Source organism: Corythoichthys intestinalis, chromosome 20, assembly GCF_030265065.1.
Source record: "Corythoichthys intestinalis isolate RoL2023-P3 chromosome 20, ASM3026506v1, whole genome shotgun sequence".
Taxonomy (NCBI): Eukaryota; Metazoa; Chordata; class Actinopteri; order Syngnathiformes; family Syngnathidae; genus Corythoichthys; species Corythoichthys intestinalis.
The window spans coordinates 29,180,153-29,203,881 of NC_080414.1; the positions used below are offsets into that span (position 1 = coordinate 29,180,153).

The window sequence follows — 23,729 nt, forward strand, 5'->3', positions numbered from 1 at the left end:
TGATTAACTAGATTAAATTTTTTAATCATTTGACATCACTACAATAAATACATGGTATCAACCTTTGTCTGACTTATACACTCTCTTTAGCAATTTTCTATCCCTTTTAGGGGAAGGTAGAGTAGCCAAAGGTTTTACGTAACGGGAAACTCTGACTTGTAGGCTCTAAAAAGCCACAATTGTTTTCTTTTACTAAAATATGTTATTTAAACACATAAAATACTGCTTTTGATTTAAAAATATAATATTTAGAGAGGGCGCCATGTTGTATGTACGCAATGGACACTCGGGGTGACATAGTTGGAACTGTCATGAGACGAACACTTGTGTTAACGGGTGTTCTGCAATTCCTTCCACGTCATGCGCACATCGTTTAAAACTGGCGACTACTTACTATTTGTATTTTTATTGAATCTTTTATTACCTTTTCATTGCCTCAAAATACTTTTTGTTTCCCTCGCATACTTTTAAGCATTCTGTTTTCTTGTGGTAGCTTTAAAGCAGATTGTTGATCTGTTGACCACATTAGTCACGTAGCATATTTAAACCACACTTATTTGATATTAGTACGTTCAAGTATTTTCTGAAGGCATTTTTAGTGTGTTCTGTCTGTATGCAACTAAACATAAGCTGAAAGTGAACATACTTTGACGAGTCAAATTCACCTCTTGTATCACGTTTTGCAGTTGTAGCACATTTTGCTGTTGGCATCTTTTTTTCCAACTCTCGTCTCATCCCATCTTTCCTGTTCAGTTTTCATTTGCTCCTCGTTTTGTGAAAAATCGACAGTGCCGTCATGCTCATTAATGTTCCCCTCGGGTTCAAATTGAAAGGGTTGAACAGATGACATATTTATGTCTCTAGAGTCATACTCTGGAAGCCCTGCAGCATAACCGTGTTACGTCACCGCCCTACGACGTCAACAACAATGGCGACCTACTAGTTAACCTAATTTTACAATTGCCTCTGCGACCTGACCCCGAACTGAGGGAGGGAGGAAGGAAGGAAGGAAGGAAGGAAGGAAGGAAGGAAGGAAGGAATTTTACAATTGCCTCTGCGACCTGACGAGGGAGGGAGGGAGGGAGGGAGGGAGGGAGGGAGGGATGGATGGATGGATGGATCTATAAAAATAAAAAATTAAAAACATAAAGAGGGGTTTCAATATCAAAATATTTTAACTCATAATAACGTTTATCTTTTAAGAACTACAAGTCTTTCTATCCGTGGATCCCTTTAAGAGTAGCGTTACTTCTAATATCACTCAAGTAAAAGTAGTCATCCAAAATTTACAAACAAAATCTAAATTCAAAAGAATACGCAAGTGATGAGTAACATTGTGAGTAACTGATTACAACGTCTGATTTTTAAAATAATGGTATATTTTTTCCTCAGCACAATTTAATCTATATGAACTGTTATTATTATACTATAAAATAAACTAGTACATGACCATTTTAGGCCAAAAACATCACACAAAAATCATTGAATTCAGATCAGAACAACACTTGAAATATCACCCGTCCAAAGAGCATAAGCCCTGTCGTGGAGAAAAACATTGCTACCCCTGATTGGTATAATGGAGTCATATTGTCATTGTTGCGACATCTCTTTGGTGAAAGAGACATCCATTGTCGGCATCTCTGGCAGAAATAAAGCCAATAAGTAGAAAAAAAGAGAAAATATGTAACGACTCTACGATAGTCCAAAGTACTGGAGTAGTATTTCTTCTTCACAAATCCACACGTAAAAAGTATTGTGTGGTAAAACTACTCTAAGAAGTACATTTTTCTCAAAAGGTTACTCAGGTAAATGTGAGTAAATGTAACGCATTACTACCCACCTTTGACCTTTATGTGGTGGGGAATCAGAGGTTTACTCTGACTCACCCTGAGTGGGTAATAGCTAGTTGTAGAGCACTATTCAAACTTACATTTAAACCATTGGAGTATTAAATCCAAATTCGAAAGTTTGAATGTATGTGGAAAGCATGGCGAGGATGAACAGACAAGAACAAGAAGAGGCAAACTCCATTTCTATATGATTTAAACTGGAATACTAATTGTGCAATTATCTAGAATAGCAGTATTATCTTATCAATCTTATCTTTTTATGCAATTAAAATTTTGGAAACTCATGCAATGAGGAACTTCAAATCCTTTAACAGTAGATGTACCTGTTAATATTAAGCATTTCCAAGCTTGTCTAAATAAACAAGCAATTACTATCGTGAGTCATGACAAGTTATTTTCCTCATTACGAGCAATTCCACAACCAGATTCCAATAGCATCTCTTTTCAGTTCACTAGTGTGACCTTTCTGAGTTTTTCTTCCTCATTATCAGTATAACCCCAGTGGACCATGTTGCAGGCCTGAGATCAGGGCCACCTCTTCAAAGGGATAGTGGGGTTGAAAATGTTCAGGTCACCAGAGAGGAGGATCCTATTTAATGAATCTGTTCTCTGTTCTCACTAACCACGCAGCACCGTCTGAAGACAACCTTCCTTTCCCCAGGGATAAAGGCAGGTGGTCCTTAGGTTTTCAAAAAGGGAAGCAGCTGAAGTTCATCTCAAATACTTCTTTTTTGGGAGAAGTGAGTTGACCCAATGTCTTAAGGAAACTATCACTTTCCTTTTAAGAGGAGAGGCAAATTACAACTGTGAGCCCGTCACTTCGGCTTGCTCTACAATAGTTTGCGATATCGAACACCATGGGCGTCGCAGGACATTATTCTCTGGAGCACGTGCCCCGTATTGATCTGCAGTGCCCCAGTATAAATTTCACCGGTAAAACAATAAGTTAACAATAAAAGTTTTAAATCTACATAGCATAATCTACAGAATGTGCCTATTTAATATGGTCATATCACTCTGTTCACTCCATATACACAATCTGCACATGGCTGCTTAATATGGTAATTGATGCACGTAACTTTGGCTATGATAGGCATATGAGTTGACACTTCCGTGAAGCACTTTATATGTGATCTGCGGTGACAGTGGCGCGGGAAGTGCCGTGCTTTGGTATATTCTTTTTTTGTGTGAAGGCGGAAAACACAGACAAGACTGAAAAAGCAGTTCCTGCTCTTGCACGCCTCTTTAAAAAAAAAAAAAAAAAAAAAAAAAAAAAAAAAAAACTGCTGTATTTTAAGCCAAAGCAACTGTTGTGTTTGATAGAACAATGTCTGTATGCTGCCATAGCAGATTCATGGCGCATTAAGCCCCCAAACTATTTTTAATTTGTCCGTTTTACCCATGGGTGAAAGTGGGCCAGAACGGTCAGGAACGCAGTTCTGGTATAAGATTCAGGGCCAGAATGCTGTTCCGGTAGACGGTGCTTTGATTCCGAAAACTGTCAATTGTCAAAACGCTATGTAAAAAAAAAAAAAAAATGCTAAGCTGCCACACATACATTTCATCTCCAAGAAGAAAAAATTCTACCCACATCAGATTTATATACACAAGCGTTAACAACAAGCATAATAAAGTGCTTGTGTAGCGTAATCAGTTTCCACCAATATTTTTTTTTTTTTTTTTTGCGCGAACGGCATGGAGGTTTCCCCAGCTGCTGCAGTTTTATGAGTCTGACGATGATGAGTCATGTCAATGTGCGAATACACGCAGCAAAGCAAAACGCCTGGACTCATATATCCGTTCAATTGGCTGTCATACTGACATGTGATCAGCAGAGATAGTTAGCTCTGATTGGTTCAAATGTGCATGTTTTCTGGAGCAGCAAAAAAAAACAAACAAAAAGGTTCAATTGATGCGACAAAAAAGGGCAATGCAACATAAAATGGATCAAATCTTTAAGAGCAACGAAAGACATGAGGAGCCTTACTTATCATATTTAGTTTTATTTGCTCTGATGGGGAGGTTCAGAACATCTGAGCTGTCGATGTGCACTTTAGACTTAAATTAGTTCGATTATGTTAGGCTATTTATTAATTAAAAAAAAAAAGTCAATGTTTACGCGATCTTCAAAATATATCCCATTTGACTGCTTAATATGTCATTTGTACTTACTTTTCTGAATGTATGTTGCTCATTTCTTTGTTTTTTAAAAAAAAAAAACAACAACCAAAAAGTAAATGTTTACATTAACTTCAACTTTAAAATACATCCTATGTTCTTAAGTAGTTAAAATTGAGATTTGGCATTTAGTATGTGAGGAAATGAGGGAAAATAAAAATTAGGAGCTGGAGGTTGGGGTTATTGCTGTTTTTGTTGAAAAAAAAAAATACAATTTTGAATGAAAATCAGTTTTTGTATGTGTGATAGAAATAACTGTGCTAAAACAGTTTTCTTTGCATTTCAGTAGTGTAAGAGGTTTGACACCCCCCCCCCCCCCCCCAAAAAAAAAAAAAATATATATATATATATATATATATACACACATAAATAAAAATTCTGGCTCCGTGGCAACATTCGCATCGGGGAGTTCCGGCAAGAAATTCTAGCCACTTTCACCCCTGGTTTTACCCTTAAAAACCCCCGTTTACAGACGTCGCCAATCGCTTTTGTTTCAACCTAGCCATAAAACGAAGGTAATTAATTGTATTTATTATTCAAAATGTGTCGTTTTTATCTTAGAATTATAAACTGATGTCTCATATTTCGTTTAAAAAAAATAAAAATAAACAACTTTAAAAAATTATTCACTTTGAGCGCCTTGAAAGGTGGAAAAGCGCTTTATAAGTATAACACCATTTACCACCACTCACATATTTTAAACTTTTAAACAAATGACGTCACAATGAAAAAAATGGTGTCTGTAAATAAGGCACGGATATCTACCTCATTAGTATCGCGTAACTGTATTTTTTTTTGTTACTGTCGCATTTTTTCCGATATGTTTGATGATAAATAATCGATCCAAATAAAGAAAATTTGGGGGAAAAAAACGTGTAAAAATTTAAATATATGAAAAAGAAAATCTCGACCACTCCTTGATGTCTGCGATTTCTGCATCGCGACCCTTGCTATATTACCATATTTCTATTTGACTCAAACAGTATTACTCTTGCAAAAATAAAAAAAATTGTTTGCTAGCAGCAAGGATAAACCCGCACGGAGGATTGAGAGAGGTAAGCTATGTAACACACCTAGGCAACATAAACCACTTTTAGGTCACAACTGTTGAGAAACTGATTAATTGCATAAAATTTAGTGATATATTCCCATTTCTGTCCAGACAAAGTATAGCAGCAGAGTGTAGGGAAGAGGTGAAAAAAGGTGAAAACTCACTTTTGTACAGAAACTTGCATTTTGGTTCAATTGTATATAGTTTAAAGCGCTATCGCCAGTACCCTAGTCTTGTATTAGGTCTAGTGGCGTGCCTGTTGAACACTCATCTGGTGTGCATCGTTGACCACAGACAGGGATCTGTTATCATAACGATTACAATTTAACATTTGATTTTCCCTGTAATAATTATTTCACATCATCAGTATATCATACATTCTATCGTATGATTGACTTGTATTGAATGACAAACTGGATGATCAAAACATTCAAAATGAAAAGTTTCAGCATTAAAGGGATCCTTGATCTTAAAGACATGTAGGTTCTAATAAACCACAATTGTTCTCTTGTACTAAAATATGTTTTTGGAAAGACATAAAATGTTAAATCAATGGCAATATTTTATCATATTTAGTACATATTTTGACCGATAGTTGGCGCCATGTTTTGCGGGCTTGGAGTGATGATGTAATTACAATGTTTCCAATTGTGTACAACAATTGTGTATTGCTGCCGAAACTCGCTAAGTACAATGCCACGATGTGCTGCTTTTGGATGCAATTTCCAGTCAAATGGAAACAAGGGGAGTGATGCAAGTCACCACAGATTTCTTATTGAGATGAAGAGGTGAAAGGTTTTGGAAAATGCCTGTAAACTGACAAAACATCCCAAAGACCCAAGGCTTTGCTCTCGCCATTTTTCTCCTACCGCGTTCGAGGCTTTTAGTCGACGACAACTTAAAGAGCTCACTGGAGTGGCTGGATATAAGCGGAGACTAAAATCAAATGCTGTTCCAATTATTTTCCCTCACAAAAAGCCTCAACGTGCTCAGAAAGCGAGTGAAATGCGCGCAATAAAGCGCCAAAGACAAACTGCTGGCCGCTCTCTTAAGCAGGCAAGCCGCTCCCGCTACAGCAGTAGGCGAACCTTCTGGCGTACGGCTAGTCACAGAGGAAGCTAATAATTCACCTCTACTGTCGGTTCATCAGGCAGTAAGGGTGTCTGTTCAGTATTCACCTAATATGAGTGATGCTGCCACTCAAACTGATCCAGACACCTCCGATGCAGCGATACAGTGGCCAGCTGATGCGCGCCGTGCACTTAATATAGACCACCCTTACATAGCTAAACGTGAGTTGGATGTACAAGACATGGAGGACACTCAATCCAGATGACAAATTTAATGAGGAGCAGCCACGACATGACTGATCCTGACTATAACACGTGTGAATTCATAGTTTTATTACCTTCAGTGAGGGTTTATAATGTTAATAATAATGAAAATAAAAATGCACGAATCACAAGGTGTGTTCAAACTGTTGGCCTGTACTGTATGTAAAGTACACGGCAGCTCCGGATGCTAACAATCTACATAATTATACTGGAATAAGTTTGATCAAGCAATAGCTCACCTTGAAGATCTGCAAACAAAAACCGGAGTTCTCAATAGCATACCCTCTCTCGCTCCGTTGTCATTGAGATGCACTTGCCGCGAGTACATCACCAGTTTTGCCCAACTCTTTTCTTATCAGGTATTTCCTGCTCTGCATTCTGCCTTTGCTGCTCATCTTGTAAACGACCAACAGTGCTGTCCTGCTCTTCAGTTTTCCGATCTGTTTCAAATTGGAAGGGCAGAACCGACGACATTTTGGGGTAGCTAACGAGTGACACACTGGAAGTCCGGCAACGAGCCCGGTGACGTCCCCGCATTGCGACATCAATAAGAATAATTTTGCAAATTGTATTAAAACGAAAACATTAACTCAATTATACTCATACTCATAACCAGTTCCTCCCCAGGAACACAACATGCCCCACACAAGTTCCTCAGGCTGCCACGAGGCAGTGGTCACCACAAAAGAAAGACTCCAAAAAATCCATCTTGATGAGACAGGCAGCGATGAGGGAAAAGTTTACCCTGGCTTTCGTGGCCACAACAGCGTCATCTCTCAGTTCAATAGTTTAGTTTCGTTTAAATAAATTGTTACTTTGCTATCAAAAGCTCTATTTGTATTGTTATGTCATTTTGTAGAAGGAAAACATTATTCAGATTTTTGGGATGTCACAAAAGCAAAAAATAGCATGTTAAAGTCAAAGTTATGTTTGAAAAAAAGCTCAATTTCTCTTTTTTTTTCCATCAGAAATTGGAAAATTGCTCAAACAAAGCTATTTTCTAATGCTGATTTCTAAAAAATGGACAAAGATATGAACTTGCTTTTTTTTCTGCCGAAAAAAAGAGAGTAATCTTTCTTTTGGTGGGTTCCATGTTTATGTAGCAATAAAACAGAATTTTCAATGGACCTTGCAAAATCAGTCAAAATCCAGTAAAATGGCCAGGAGTGAAGGGGGTTGCTCAGTTGAAAATGGCTGGGAGTAAATGAGTTAAGAGGGGTTTTAATATTATAACTCATACTAACATTTATCTTTTAAGAATTACTTGTCTTAAAGATCGAGGATCCCTTTAAGGGGATGCATTATCAGTTTTTTTTCGCCCCTTTATGTTTCTCAATCTTCATTTGTTGTTTTGTGTTATCAATATGAGAAACAAATTCTTTTTCCACTCTTAGGGAACTAAAATAGATTGATAAACTTTATATACTTTTGTGAGTAAAATACTTTATAGTCTTTAAGGTTTACAGAATAAAAGCCATTAAATATATAGGAAATTAAATGTGAAAACATCTTAATTGATTGTATAAAAATGTGTCTCATGAGCACCTTAACAAGTTTGAAGTACACTATTGGGTTCACGTGTCGATTTGGTCATCTTTCAAATCTATACAAGATTTGACAAGTACAATTGTAAAATAATGCCATGGTGATTAAATGTTAAATTACTCGTGTTTTCCTTGTGGGTGATTACTTTTAATCTTTTTACTTTCACTCTTTGGAGACTTGAGGCTGCCGCTTGAGCAAAAGTGAGTAATGTGACTCAAATTTCCCAACCTAAGTCAGAACTGCTAATAAAAGGTATCTTTTGTTGTTTGCGTTGTTTATTGTTGTTCTTCAATAGGCTACAACCGCACCAACATTTAAAAAAAAATCTTAGAAAACGTGTTCAATTTACATTTCTGATACTGGAATGTCTCTGGTACTAATAGTTCAAAGCAACATAAAAGGGCTGACAGTGTGCCAACGCATAAGGAAAATCAAATCAAAGCAAAACATGTATTCTGGAGATTCCAGGTGAGTCTCACATTTTGCAGGCCAAGAAAATAGTGTTATCATGTGGTAATGGCAGTCCAAGGGGCCACTGCTCAGATGATGATGATGCCTGGATATGTCCTCTTGTTTCATGTGGACTAATATCCAGCTTTTTGCCAAATCCTCTTCCACGTACAAACCCGGTAACTCTTTGATGTTAGGTACAAAGCGTACAAGAACAAAGACTGCAACAGCAAAGTTGCGTCCAGACAGTCAAGGTTATGAACCAAATAGCGATGACAGAGCATGCTGATGCAGGCTGGATGTTTAATCAGCTCCTCCACTTCTCATTGAACAGTATGGATGTTTATTTATCTGATATTAGTAAAGAAGGTTTTCGAACGCATAGCTTGTAGATTGAAGGGAAATGGTATTTTAGCTAACATTCTAATCGATAATCATAAACATACCTGCTTTTATTGCTTTTGTTACTTTAGTACCTAATAAAATAAAAGTTTTTTAACCTTAATCAACAAACAGAAGACATTTAAAACATATGAGAAGCAGTCACTTCTCAGGTGAACCGAGGGTTAAAACTGGGTCCAGGGTCTCATTTTAGCAGCATGCCTCTTGGCATCCTGAGAAATGACGACTTCTGATGGAAAAGTCCAGTCTTTTTGAAGGTGCCGGGAAGCGGGGAGGCAGTTAAGAGGGGCTGTCGGGGCGGTGTCCAGGTGTCTGCCAGGATTGAACACAACGCCATCTTCGAATGTTGTTATCAAGATTAATTACACTACGGTTTTAATAATTTTATTAGTTACTAAAGTAAAAAAAAACAAAAAGCAATAAAAGCAGGTATGTTCATAAAGATCTAATCGCATGTCAGAAAAAATACCATTTACCTTCAAGAAGACAACATATGCATTGGCCCTGTAACATTTAGCATTCAAAGTTTTTGAAAAAAGGTGAATTGAAGTTGACTATCAGACGTAGGTAGTGTGTGTGTGAGTGTAATGTGCTACATTTACGCCGTTACATTTACTTGAGTAACTTAACAATGTACTATAAAGAGTAGTTTTACGAAGCCATACTTTTTCCTTTTACTCGAGTAGATTTGTGAAGAAACGCTATTCGTACTCCGCTACTTTAGGCTACACAAGTCGTTACATTTATCCTCTTTATTCTACATATGAGATTTTACTTCTTCTACGCAACAGTGCCTCTACCAGTTTCAGCAATGAGACATTGCAACAATAATCACATGACTCCATCATACCAATCAGACTCAAGCTTGCCGTTCTATCATCACGCCGGCTTGTTCAATAACGTGGAGTCTTTAAAGTACCGTAAAAAAACTAAGTATTTGACAGGGCGCTGCCGTTACCTGACTCAAAAGCATAGATTTTAACCTCTCAGTTTTTATTAGGCAAAGATTGGCCACGGAAAATTGGAGATATGATCCTTTTGATTTCATAATAAGAATGATATTTTCCCCACTAGACGGCACTCATGCTCTTTGGATGACTGATGCTTCATTTCTGTATTTTTTTTCTCTCGCCAGAATTCAATGATTTTATTTATTTTTTTGGCTTAATGTGGTCATGTAATAGGTTATAGTGCAGTATAATAATCTGTTTAACTTTATTGTCCCCTAAGAAGGGGAAACTTGTCTTATAGCAGGTAAGCATACAGATGACACAACAAATAACTCATACACATACAATAAATAACACAGACTACAATTTAAAAATCCTATGGACAGCTTCAAATCTAAGTGCAAGAAGAATTGTGAAAATTTAGTAACCTAATCGCACTTGGAAAGAAGTAGTTCTTTGTCATGTTGGACTTAAATAATAACAACAGTTCCTATATACAGTGTATGACAAAAGTGAGTACACCCCTCGCATTTCTGCAGATATTTAAGTATATCTTTTCATGGGACAACACTGGCAAAATGACACTTTGACACAATGAAAAGTAGTCTGTGTGCAGCTTATATAATAATTATGTTCCCCTCAAAATAACTAACTCAAAATATAGCCATTAATATCTAAACCCCTGGCAACAAAAGTGAGTACACCCCTATGAAAAAACGTACATCCCTAAATGTCCAAATTGAGTACTGCTTGTCATTTTCTCTCCAAAATGTCATGTGACTCATTACAGGAGTGCTGTCAGCATTGCTGCAGAGATTGAAGGGGTGGGGGGTCAGCCTGTTAATGCTCAGACCATACGCCGCACTCTACATCAAATTGGTGTGCACGGCTGTCACCCCAGGAGGAAGCCTTTTCTGAAGACGGTACACAAGAAAGCCCACCCGTGTCATCAGACCATAGGACATGGTTCCAGTAATCCATGTGCTTTGTTGACATGTCATCAGCAAACTGTTTGCGGGCTTTCTTGTGTACAGTCTGTAGAAATGCGTGGGATGTACTCACTTTTGTGATACACTAACTTTGTGCTGAGAAAAAAAACTACCATTGTTTAAAAACTTTAAAAAATCATAAGCAGTTACTCACAATGTTACTAATTACAAGAGTATACTTTTCACCATTTTTTTACTTGAGCACAATTTTTAGATGACTACTTTTATTTTTACTTGAGTAATATTACTTTGAAGTAACGCTACTCTTACCCGAGTAAAATTTTTGGTTACTCTACCCACTTCTGTTGACTATCATTTGCTGTGGAATATATACTGTAAACTCCTTACTGGTCTACTTAAGTCATTGATTATGTCTATCATTAGCTAAAACTGTAGATATTGATTTGAATAAAGCTCTGTCATCGACCACATAAACATTTGAATGTCAAGACAGTCACTTAAGGACACTTATGCTTGCTCAAAGTTAATGACTGAGTTGTTTAAAAAAAAAAAAAAAAAAATGCTATCATGTTTTAAAAACGTAGACTTAACTATTAACGTTAGTTTGCTAACATTTGACTGCCTGCTTGTTAACTAGCCTGTCACTACACAAACACAATAAAATATAAGTAATCTAAGCTGTCAAGAGCCCAGCACTGAAAGTCCAGAGTAAACACCACAAACGCTAAAAAAAAAAAAGATGTACTTACGTTTGGTCACGGACGCACACGAAGGAAAGTTCTACTCATGCACACACCTAACATTTGGCTGCAGTCAACTCGAATGCACACCGCTCTCTCAACGTTGAGCATTTATTGACATTGTATTCATATTTCACATGTACAATACGTTTATGATGTAATTTGTTATTTAGCACCTTTAGATAATATTGAGAATCCAACTAAATGTTGGATACTGCTTATTCATCGCCACAAAAGCTTCGGGAGAAAAATCTGACCGAACACGTGACATAACGTTACTAAGTAGCTAACGTTATGGCTAGATAGATATTCGGCTGTGGGGTTTCTCGTTTTTAAGTTGTGAGTGGTAGCATTTCGTCTCAATTTTAATAACGGTCTCCTCTCTGTAAGTTTAATACCATTGACATACCGCTCAACTGTATACTGTAACCCCTCTGTCTGCTTTCAGACGAAATTCACTTAAAAAAAATATTTTTTAAAGAACAGGACTATTGCCAGCTGTGGTGGTACAAATTCATAAATTTTAACTCCTACCATCATCCGTAAATTGTTTGTTCACTCAATCACTGTCACAGAGAATTTGACAAAGCTTTGGGTTGACCAAGGCGGCGGGGCTTTGCCATAGGTCCATTCAGGGTGTACCTTGCCTACTGTCCATAGTTACGTGGGACAGGCTCTAGCACTCCCGTGACACTTGTGTGGATAAACAGAATGGAAGATAAAAATTGTCAAAATGAATGCATACACATAAATACACCACAACTTGTTACATGAACTTTTTTCTCCATCGGACTTCTGTCAGTTTTTGCAGAAATGGCTTTGATCGCCCACAGACCTAGGTAATCTCCACAGCACCACTTTGGTGAGGTGCTTAGGTGGGATTATGAGGGATGGATGAAGACTGAAGGCTTCCTTCCGTTCGCTCCTGAGCAATAACCCCACAGGGAAAAGTGAAGTCCAGGATAGCGATCGACAATACACTGGACAGTATATGTATCCTTTACCTAGTTAGACACACGCCCATTCTTTATTTTCTTGTTTTTCCCCCTCAATAGCCTTTTACTTTGATCTTTCTCAATCATCTATAAAGAGCTCCACTTTGGGGAATTAAGTCAAAGTAATGTGATTCATGAGAAACATAACACTCTATTACTAAGGGAACTAAGTAACTCCTTAGAGAATTGAGACTAGAGTCATTAGATAAAAAATATGTAATTTGTTATTAAATTAAACCAGTGCAGTGTAAATGAGTGCTGTCGTACGGTCTCCAGTGGGGTTAGCTTTTTTTTCCCCACTGTACCAAACTCCTATCACCCAGGCGCCGGTAGCTGCTAACCACTTGGGAGAACTCGCTAGATGATCCACTGTTGCATGGCTCCCGGCAATTAGAATACAAACCAAAGAACCTTTCAAAGTTAAACAAATCACCCTAGAGTGTTGTGTCCTTCCACATTTGGCTCTGACTGTTGCGGCAAAGTAATGTTTGTTGACTACATAAACAGCTATGTGGCGCAGACGGTCGAGAAACAACTTTGGACAATAGATCTTATTTCACTTAAGTTAAATCAGCAGGAAAAAGTAGGTTAGTTGAAATGATGATCTTAGTTCTGTATGTTATATCCCGAAATCTATTATGTAATTAATGTCCTTGACATTTACTCTGAGTGCTTGTTCATGGCTATGATAACTGTACATAAAACTCTTTGTAGATAGAAGTTAAAAAAAAAAAAAAAGTGTCTTTTAACCAAGAGATCCCTGGTAGCATATAATATCCATTTTTTTTTTTTTTTTGCATAGATTCCCTGGTCTTTTGTGATGCTGCTTTGATGCATAAGAGGCATAAGGTAAGGTTTTAGCAGGTTTTAGCTGAACCCTGTAATATGTCTTCCGATTTATTTAGTCTTGTAGCATCACACAGGCAATTTGCGGGAGGAAGTTATATTCCCTTGCAGGAGCCATTATGCCAACCTACAAAATACCACCTTCACAAACGCACGGGTTCAGGTGGATAGTTTCCCTGGGGCCACCTTCCACTGCGTGAAAGATGCCCTCAGTGGAATGGCACCAATCCCGATGACTGAGAAGGTTATTTAGCTTTAGGCCTCTATAATTGCCTGAGGTAACTAACCAGTATTAAAAACATGAAAACAGCTACAACTGCTGCGCGCTGCGAAAAGGCTTTTGCTAAATGCTGAGGCACATGTAACCTTAATCCACTATTTGGTCCATTAAACATGGGAAAAACAGACTCGAAACGATAACAGCACAAGTCATACATATTTTTTCTACTTAGGTACTGTATTCAGTACCGTATTGAAGAACAGAAATAATAGGAATGATGTGGAAAGCTAGGTGTGCTCAATTAAGTATTTAAACTGACATGCCGGCCAACATCACTCCAGCTCGAAAATATTTTGTCATGACCTTCGCACATGGCTTACTGGATCAAGGTGCTGTTTCCAGAGGTGGATAGTAATGAGTTACATTTACAGTTACATTTACTTGAGTAACTTATTGAGAAATATGTACTTCTAAGAGTAATTTTACTTATTCATACTTTTTACCCGAGTAGAATTGTAAAATGGTAAATGGACTGTACTTATATAGCGCATTTATCTACATTGTTACCATGCCCAAAGCGCTTTACATTAGCACACATTTACCCATTCACGCACACATTCACACACCAATGGGGCTGCTGCCATGCAAGGCGCTGTCAACCCATTGGAGGCAAATCAGGGTTCAGTGCCTTGCCCAAGGGCACTTCGACAGTGGGCAGTCGTCACCGGGAATCGAACCACTGACCCTTCGGTCCAAGGACAACTCTAGCTACCAACTGTGAAGAAATAACGCTACTCTTACTCAACTACTATGGGTTACTCTAGTTGTTACATTTTTCTTGTATTCTCCATATTAGATTTTACTTTTTTTTGCCACAGACACCAACAGTGGCACTACCAGTTTCAACAAGGAGACATCACAACAATCATCACATGACTCCATAGTACAAATCAGACTCAAGTAGGGCTGCAGCAATTGAAGTATTTTAGTAATCGAGTATTCAACTGAAAATTCTATCTTTTAATTGGATATTGGAAATGAACTTTTCTTCTTTTAGGTAAAGAGCAATTATAAATCTACATAAGAAAACAATACATTTAACCTAATATTGAACCATCTTCAGACAGTGTTTTTTTCTGCACAGTGTTGACTTGGGGGAAAAAAAAAAATCATAGATCTTATAAATATGGCAGAAAACACAGACAAGGCTAAAAAAGCAGTTTCTGCTCTTGCACTCCTCTTTAAAATAAACCGTTGTATTTTAAGCCAAAAGAACTGTTGTGTTTGATGGAACAATATGTCTATATGCTGCGAAAGCAGATTCATGGCGCATTAAGCCCCTGAACTATTTTTAATCTGTCCGTCTTACCCTGAAAACCCCTGTTTACAGATGTTGCGAACCGCTTTTGTTTCAACCCAGCCATAAAAAGAATTATAATTTTTATTCGAAATGTCTGTCATTTTTAGCTTAGAATCATTAATTGATGTCTAATATTTCGCTTTTGAAAAAAAAAAAAAAAAAAAAAACTTTAGAAAATTATTCAGTTGCATATTTTAAACTTTTAACTTAATTCCGTAACAATGAAAAAATAGGTGTCTGTAAATAAGTCACGTATATCTACCTCATAACTATGGCTTAATTTTTTTTTTTTTTTTTTACTGTCGCATTTTCCCTGATATGTTAAATGATAAATAATCGATCCAAACGCAAAAAATTTTGAAAAAAAAAAAAAAAAAAAAAAAAAAAAAAACGTTTAAAAGATTTAATATATGAAAAAGAACATCTCGACCACTCATTGATGTCTGCGATTTCTGCATCGCAGCCTTTGTTATATGACCATGTTTCACCCTTAAAACCCCCCAAAAATCCGGCTATGGCCATTCACATCTGTTTCTTGACACTCGATGATACATGTAGTGTTTGAATCGAAACAAGGTAAGTACGCGATAATATCTCGTTAAAATCATGGAGTCTTTAATTCTGCTCTTGCGTGCTCTCACCTCCAGTTAGGGTTTTGCCTTTTTTTTTTTTTCTAATGCCCCTCATGTTCAAAATGTTTCTTCCCCCAGAAAATTGAGATTTTAAGCTTTCCAATGATGTATCACACATCACATGCATATAGGACAATTTAGAAATTTGGCCAAAGAGCGGAACTTCAAGTCACCTGAGTGTTTTCCGCCATATATACTGTATATACTATATATAAAGCTTATTTCTTACCTAAAAATGTCATCACGCTTGATAACACACCTCACGTAAATGTTAGGTGTTTTTTCCATGAGTTTCAATTGAATTTCCATTTGCGCCAAGCTATTTTTAAGTTCTAGTTAAGTTTAAGTCTAAATTGTAAGTGCTGATAGGATTTTGAGTTTTTGCAGTGTTCAAAATAAATTTATGATACCGGTTGTATACCTGCACATTAGGCACCAGTGCCACTTGTTTTATCCATCAATGACTACTGAGCTCAAATTAATATCTGTTATCGTTACTATGTTTTATTTTACACCCTCATCACTCTCCAGCAGTGTTTTTCAAACGGTGTGCCATAGCACACTGGTGTGCAGTGTGCAGTGAGAGTTTGTCAGGTGTGCCGTGACAAATTATCCAATGTTGCTTTTTTTAAAAATGTATTTATTTATTTATTTATTTTATGTTGTCGGGCGGACATGCAGTAGGAAGAAAGGAGTAGGTGTTGATATACACGAAAGTGTCCATTTCATCCATATGTTACGACAGTCAATCCTTCCCCTGGGTTTTATTCCAACACATTGTCGAGGACAGCAAGGTGGCTGATGGCTGGAAATCAGAGCAATTCTTGAACGCTAACCAACGGCACCATGGTATCAAGCAAGCTTCAACGTCATCTCCAAACGAAACACTCGTCGCTTCAAAACAAGTCGATGGACTATTTTGTTCGCTTTCGTGACTAACTTTTTTAGGAAAAACCACAAAGGTAAATGAGAAAGCCCTTAAACCCAGTTACCTTGTCGCTAAATCCCCAAAGTCCCACACTGTGGCAGAGCAGGTCATACTACCTGCCTGCAAAGCCATTGTCAGCGAAATGCTCGGCCCTGATGCGGGTAAAGACATTGGTGAAGTTGACCAGTCTGATAATTCTGAGCTTTTCAAGCCTAACTGCTATAAAAAAATAAAATCAGTGCAACTGAGAGCTGTCAAAGATCTTCGTAAGTATAAATACGGAGAAATTATTTTATAAGTTAATATACTGTACAGAAAGTCATTTTGGAACATTTTGGTTTGTGGTGTGCCGCGAGATTTTGTCCAATGTAAAAATGTGCCGTGACTCAGAAAAGGTTGAAAAACACAGCTCTACAGCACTATTTTCTTCAGATTAAATAAAGCCTGTATGAAAGGAACGTTAGCCACACATTGACAGTAGTTATGAGTAATAGAAATCTAGCCCACCGCAGGGCTAACATTATGTTAGCAAAGTACAGTATCGTTAATCTTATTTAATAGCGCTACGTTAACTTCATTTTACCTTGTCCCGAGTATCGCTCCGCCTTCGGTGGAGCGGGGGCTAGGCGGGTAGTTCGCGCGGTGGCGCCTGATCCAAGTTTCGGGGGCACTGTTATGCAAGCATTTTATTACAGTGAATACATGAGTGTGCGCTTGAAATGAGCTTGAAATACTCCCACACTTTTCACATTTTCTGCCTTTTCCTGGTGTATTTCTCTTGGCTTTTGTCGGCTTCTTCGTCGTTATCTCTATCCATGCATTGTTGGAATCAAATATATCCACCACCGCTGTTTTTTTCCCGGTACGTACGTGACGTCAGCGCGCTGTCCCACATTAAAAGTAGTCCAGGCAAAATGCGATGCTTCGAGCTGGCAAAGATTCCTCGAGGCGAATGAAATTACTTGGATCAATTTTTAAACTTGACTTACTCGAGTATTCGTTTCAGCTCTAGACTCAAGATGATCACGCCAGCCTGTTCAATCACGTGGCGTCTTTAAAGCACCGTAAAAACTGCGTATTTGAGATAGCTGTCAACATGACTCGAAAGAGCGGATTTTAATCTCTGTGTTTTTATTTGGCACCGCTTGACTACGGGAAACCAGAGATAGTTTCATAATAGGTAATATATTTTCTCCACTAGAGGGTACTCATGCTCTTTGGATGAATGATGCTTCATTTCAGTGTTTTTTCTCTCCCTTTGGAATTCATTGTTGTTGTTGTTGTTGTTTTATTTATTTATTTGGCTCAATATGGTTATGTAATATGTTAATAGTACAGTATTATAATAACAGTTCATATAGAAAACATGCTGCTGAGAAAAAAATATCATTGTTTAAAAAACCCTTATGCAGTTACTCACAATGTTACTCATTACTTGAGTATTCTTTTCACCAAATACTTTTGACTTGTAATTGAGTACATTTTTGGACGGCTACCTTTACTTGAGTAATATTATTTTGAAGTCACGTTACTCTAACTTGATTAAATTTTTTGGCTAGTCTATCCACATCTGGTTGTTATATAGAAGTGCTGGAAAAAGTCTGGAATGGATTGCTTGCAATTTTGAACTAATGTTAGATTTTAGTTAGCAGTCCGCTATATGACTAATTTCTTTTCTTCTAAGATCAGTCCTATATCTGATAGTGATATCAGATTGGGACAACCCTACTGCCAGATGGTATCATCTGGTTAAGTAGTTTTGCTATATAGACGGCTCCTAACTTCATGAAGCAGTTTTATTTTAATGATGTGTAGCTCTATCACATTGTACAATGTATATTATATAACTAGAGTTATTATAAAGTAGAAAAAAAAAAAAAGAATTCGTGGTCAAGAAAAAAAACGTGGTATTTAACCCAAGTTGATTACAAGAAAGACTAAATTATTTTTTTCATTTGACCTTTACTTTTAAATGTGTAGAGCGAGGTATTTTGTGGGCAGGTTCATCAAATAACCGGTCTGGAAGGCAAGAGACTGATGCAGATAATCCAGACATCCTCTTCCCTCATATTGCTCTACAGCTCTCCAAGGAAACCCTGAGGCATTCTCAGGCCCTATGAGCTGTATAATCCCTCGAGCATGTTTCTCGATCTGCCCTCGTAGTTGAACATGCACAGAACACCAGACAGACAGGGGGGATCCTAATCAGATACCATGACCATCTTGACTCATCGTTTATACAGGGAAGAGACAAATTCTGCTCAGAGATCTGAGCCAAGGCTTAGAACACGTAGCTTATATTGCCTGGTCAAATCATAACTAAGACATAATTATAACAATAAAAAAGTGTGGAAAAACAAGATTTACTGCAAGGTGGAATTGTTAAACATAGCATGGTTGTTTTTCTTTATCTGTAAGGACTTTTATATTCCTCTCTTGGGTTAAGAAAAACTGCTTACCTTGGTCAGGATATAGGCCAAAGTCTTCTGTGTCATCCTCCATATTTCTTCTTCTCTTAGAAAAAGAATGATTGATCTTTCCATCGTTGATAAGGAGCTCTTCCCCATTAAGATTTCTGCTGCCACCTCTGTCCCACTTTCCCCGAGCTATCATGGCAGGCCTGTCTGAGAGGCCCATGATAACGATAGGTCTGGGACACAAAGGTAAATCAATCTTGCAATGGATGCAAGAGGCTGGAAATGATTGCGTATGTTTATATGGACATCAGTGTATATTTTCCCTGTCGCTGTCATGGACATGTTAACAGTGCATGCACAAACAATTAGGTAAGCTCAATGATATTGTACAATTTCTTATGCTAATCTGAGAGTTGTCTGATATTATCGGGCAGCCCAGCACTTATGCTTTTTACCATCAGGTATCACCAGACAAAGATGCTTGGGATTTGTTATGTAAGTAGACCATTTGCTTTCATGATGCAAAAACTAAACGAACAACAAATGATTGAAAAATAATGAATTCATTAATATTTAATATTTTAACATATTAACATTCAGTTATATAAACTTATTACATATAACCACTGCTTTACCAGAAAGAAATAGTCACTAAGAAAAGTAATAAAGTACAAATATCTGTGCAAAAGCCCAGCACAATGCATTTTGGGAATAACCCATTGACAATACATTGTCTGGACTAGTGCCTTTCACCTGGCTGTATTTGTAATGCTTTGTCATCACCTAGTGGCTCTTTGGGGTGAATTATTCCTTTTATGAATTATTCCTCTGACCCTCCATCCTGCTAAGCAGTGCCACCAAAGTGTTTTTTCTTGGTCATCAGTGCAGCTGGTGTTTGGTACTTAAAGTTGATGAGGATTGACAGGTTTGTTGCTTTGATCAAGCCAGAGAAGACTCGGTAGCTCTACGATTAAAGGTGCAAATGTGTTGAAATGTCATTTTAATTATGTGGGACATTATGGTAAATGGAGAGTAATTATATAGCGCTTTATCTACATTGTTATTTTACTATGCATTTATTTACAAACGGGATCCAAACAAATGTAACATTTACTTGTTACATGAACTGTATCATTATTAAAGCATCCAGTGGGGCATCACAATACAATTAGCCAAGAGATGTTAAAGGGTACCACGGATCGATAGATAAATGTTAGTACGAGTTATAATACTCTGATATTAAAACGCCTCTTAATGTTTTAATACCAATTTGTAAAATTATTTTAACTAGTAGGTCACCATTGTTGTTGACGTCTCAGGGCGGTGACGTCACGTGGCCACGCTGCCAGACTTCCACCGTGTCACTCTTTAACTACATTAACATGTAATCAGTTCTGCCCTTCCAATTTGAACCCGAGTAGAACATTAATATGAAGAACGGCAAAAGCAAAATGACCAGGAAAGACGGGGTGAGTTGAGAAGCGTTCATGTGTCAAGTTCGCTAGTGACAGCACTTCCCTGCTTGAGTGTTGAGAGCAGGAGAGTGTTTGATGTCAAAAACTGTTTGCAGATCTTCGCATTAAACTATTGTGTGATCCAACTTATTCTAATATTATTATGGAGATAGTAAGCATCCAGAGCTGCTGTGCGTTTTACATATGATCAGGATATATAGTCAAACACAGCAGTTTGATTATTTTTTTTCTGATAGCCTGGGGGTTAGGGTTAGGGTCACAACACAACACACGAAAACGTTTGCCTCTCCAGAGACGTCTAATAACATCTAATGACGTCTTACCTTATTTTTGTCATATAAAAGCAGATGTCCAGATTGTTGATCATCCTGCCGGTGGCTTCCCCGTGAATAAGCGACACTGAAAATGAAAAAATGTATTATTGCCCAACAGATTATAAGGACGGCTTATTTTGCACATTGAGATCTAAGAGGCAGAGAAAGGTGAGTGGATACAGGCATTTACATTCGTAGCTCAGACGCGCTGTTTATTGGCGTAAGCTTCGGCAACTCCTTCACAATAAACATAAGTATCATATAGTGAAATACAACAAAAATAATAATTATATTTGTCAAAAAAATAATGTTCACCAAAATAAAAGCGCTTCAATCCATAATAATGAGGCCCTATTCTCACACAGGTAAACAACAATGCAAAGAGAACTGGTACTCACAAATTCACAATCAAAATATATATGCAAAATACACATTAAACTTACTCAGACTTTGGTCAAACTCAATTTAAACATTTTAGCAACTCGTTTCAGTTTCAGTTTATTTACACATCATATCGTGATACACACAAGAACATGGTCATATATACAAGCAGTTCATATGACAAGATGCATGAAAGGGACACTCTGAATAAGCTATTTAAAGCTTTTAGTAGGGGCCCAGTCAAATAGCACACACAACACACATCCATACACATACATACAATTAGCTATGGAAAATTTCAACATTCTGATTACATTGGATTTGACATGTTTTACCTTAGTAATGTTATTCAAAGACAGCATATTAAGCACACATTGCAAGGAGGTGAGTTTTCAGTGTTTTCTAGGGCTGTCAAACGATTAAAATTTTTAATCGAGTTAATTACAACTTAAAAATTCATTAATCGTAATTAATCACAATTAATCGCAATTCAAACCATCTCTAAAATATGCCATATTTTTCTGTAAATTATTGTTGGAATGGAAATATAAGACAAGATGGATATATACAGTACATTCAACATACTTTACATAAGTACTGTATGTGTTTATTATAACAATAAATCCACAAGACGGCATTAACATTCTTTCTGTGAAAGGGATCCACGGATAGAAAGACTTGTAATTCTTAAAAGATAAATGTGAGTACAAGTTATAGTAATTAAAAGATAAATGTGAGTACAATGCCAGTTCTCTTTGCATTGAGTGCTTTTCTTTTTGTGAACATATTTTTTTTTTTGAAATATAGTAATATTATTTTTGTTGCACTTTCACTAAATGATACTGTAGCGACCTAAATTTTCTTAACTGCCCAAATGCATGATGGGAATTTGGGCAACCATGAGTCACAATGGTAGCTACAAATGGTATATCTTCTTTGTGTCATGTACAATACATGGTGTTAAGATAAAGGGCATCCCCAGTCATTCTTCCCCATGTCGCGCACCACAATAATTATAATTGTTGTGTTTGAAATGCTACAGTTTATACCAATAAATAGCACGACTTCAATGAATGTCTGTATTACCTACTTGCCCCTTATGTTAATTGGCAGTGCAATCAACTTCTCACCGTAGTGAGGAGTGGACTGGCATCCAGGTTGGCTATTTGACGTCGGTTGGCTCGGTTCGTCCGACTTCCTCCTTGGGAAGGCAGCGGCATGCATATATGTACCGAAAGGCGTTGGATGGCTTTTAGTGGGTACTTTTCTTAACAAAACAAAAGCATGTGGGGGACGCAGCATCTTAAGCCTGCGCTAACAGCGCACTATCTCTACTGCCTACTCTCTCGCTCCCTCTCTCTGACTCGTTCAACCACTTTCTTCCTCACTGCTCAATCTGACAATGCCGGTCACATTGAAAATAACAGCGGCCCCTTGGGGGTGCCGGTGTTCTGCCAAAATATCCTACATCGGCGAAACGTCCTACTTTAGTCGAATTTGACACCTAAAGTACTACCGTGCGCGCTAAACTTGTTTTGTTTAGATGCATACAGGAATAAGGAACTAAAATAATGCCTGCAGAAAATACTTAAATGTAGTAATATCAAATAAGGACGGTTTAAAGACGCTACGTGACTAATGTGGTCAACTGCTTCAAAGCTAACACAAAAAAACACAATGGTTAAAAGTATGAGAGGGTAATATTTGCAAAAAGTATCTTTGAGGCTGTGAAAAGGTTCTAAATAACTAAATAAAAACAAAAATAGTGAGTAATTGCCGCCTCTAACCGATGTGCGCATGCGTGTGAATGCATGCGCAAGCGCCCTGAGCATTGTGTAGGACGTTTCACCGCGTAGTAAGGAATGGCCGAACACCGGTAACACTTGCATCCACTCCACTTGCTTAGCTTTCAATATACTTCAAACGGCGCCATTGTAGTTTGTTCGCGGCAATGCTTGAGTGGTTCGTTCGGCGCATGCGTTAATTGCGTTAAATATTTTAACGTGATTAATTTCAAAAATTAATTACCGCCCGTTAACGCGTTAATTTTGACAGCCCTAGTTTTTTCTTAAAAATGGAGTGTGACATTTTAAGTGTTTCGTCCAGTGCATTCCAGATCTGTGGTCCTCTGCACACAATGCCAAAGCTTGTAGACTTTAGCCCTCTATTTTTCCCTGTGATGTGATTTTTTTGTTCTGGTAGTATATGTGTGTGTATATATGTGTTCAGCTCAACAAATACACTGGGTGGCAATATTTAGTCACATTATACAAACTATGATGCTGGGAGCCATTATCACGATCATCTGTGAACGTGAAATACAATGAACCCGCAGTAAAGAAAAAAATAAAAAATAACCCGCGGTACGGCGTCAGTCGAGGGACAAAACACACTCATTGGCTTGATCTCTTATTGATTTAAAACTCGCCATTGACACCTTGTGGTGTATTTAAATCACTACCTTACATAATTAAAGAGTGACACTGTGAAAGTACGGCAGGGAACCCATGTGACGTCACCACCCTGCGATGTTAACAACAATAGCGAGCTACTAGTTAATTTTTTTATTTAAAATTTTACAAATTGTATTAAAACAAAACCATTAACAGGAGTTTTAATATCAAATAATTATAACTTGTACTAACATTTGTTTTAAGAAATAAATATCTTTCTATCCGTGGTACCCTTTAAGTCCACGACCGGATATATTG

General features: G+C 37.4%; 1 protein-coding gene across 4 annotated transcripts in view; it reads right to left on the bottom strand.

The window, feature by feature from the left end:
* adarb2 (adenosine deaminase RNA specific B2 (inactive)) overlaps positions 1–23,729 on the bottom strand; it is a 615,589-nt gene that overhangs the window by 487,547 nt on the left and 104,313 nt on the right. For 3 of the 4 annotated variants that reach the window (XM_057823819.1, XM_057823821.1, XM_057823818.1), the window contains 2 exons: positions 20,647–20,722; positions 18,891–19,081 (listed from right to left, as the gene is read on the bottom strand). In XM_057823819.1, coding sequence (XP_057679802.1) covers positions 18,891–19,081; positions 20,647–20,690 — 235 coding nt within the window. In that variant the 5' untranslated portion in view covers positions 20,691–20,722. The remainder of the gene's footprint in view (positions 1–18,890; positions 19,082–20,646; positions 20,723–23,729) is intronic. The other variant, XM_057823822.1, reaches the window with a different exon arrangement.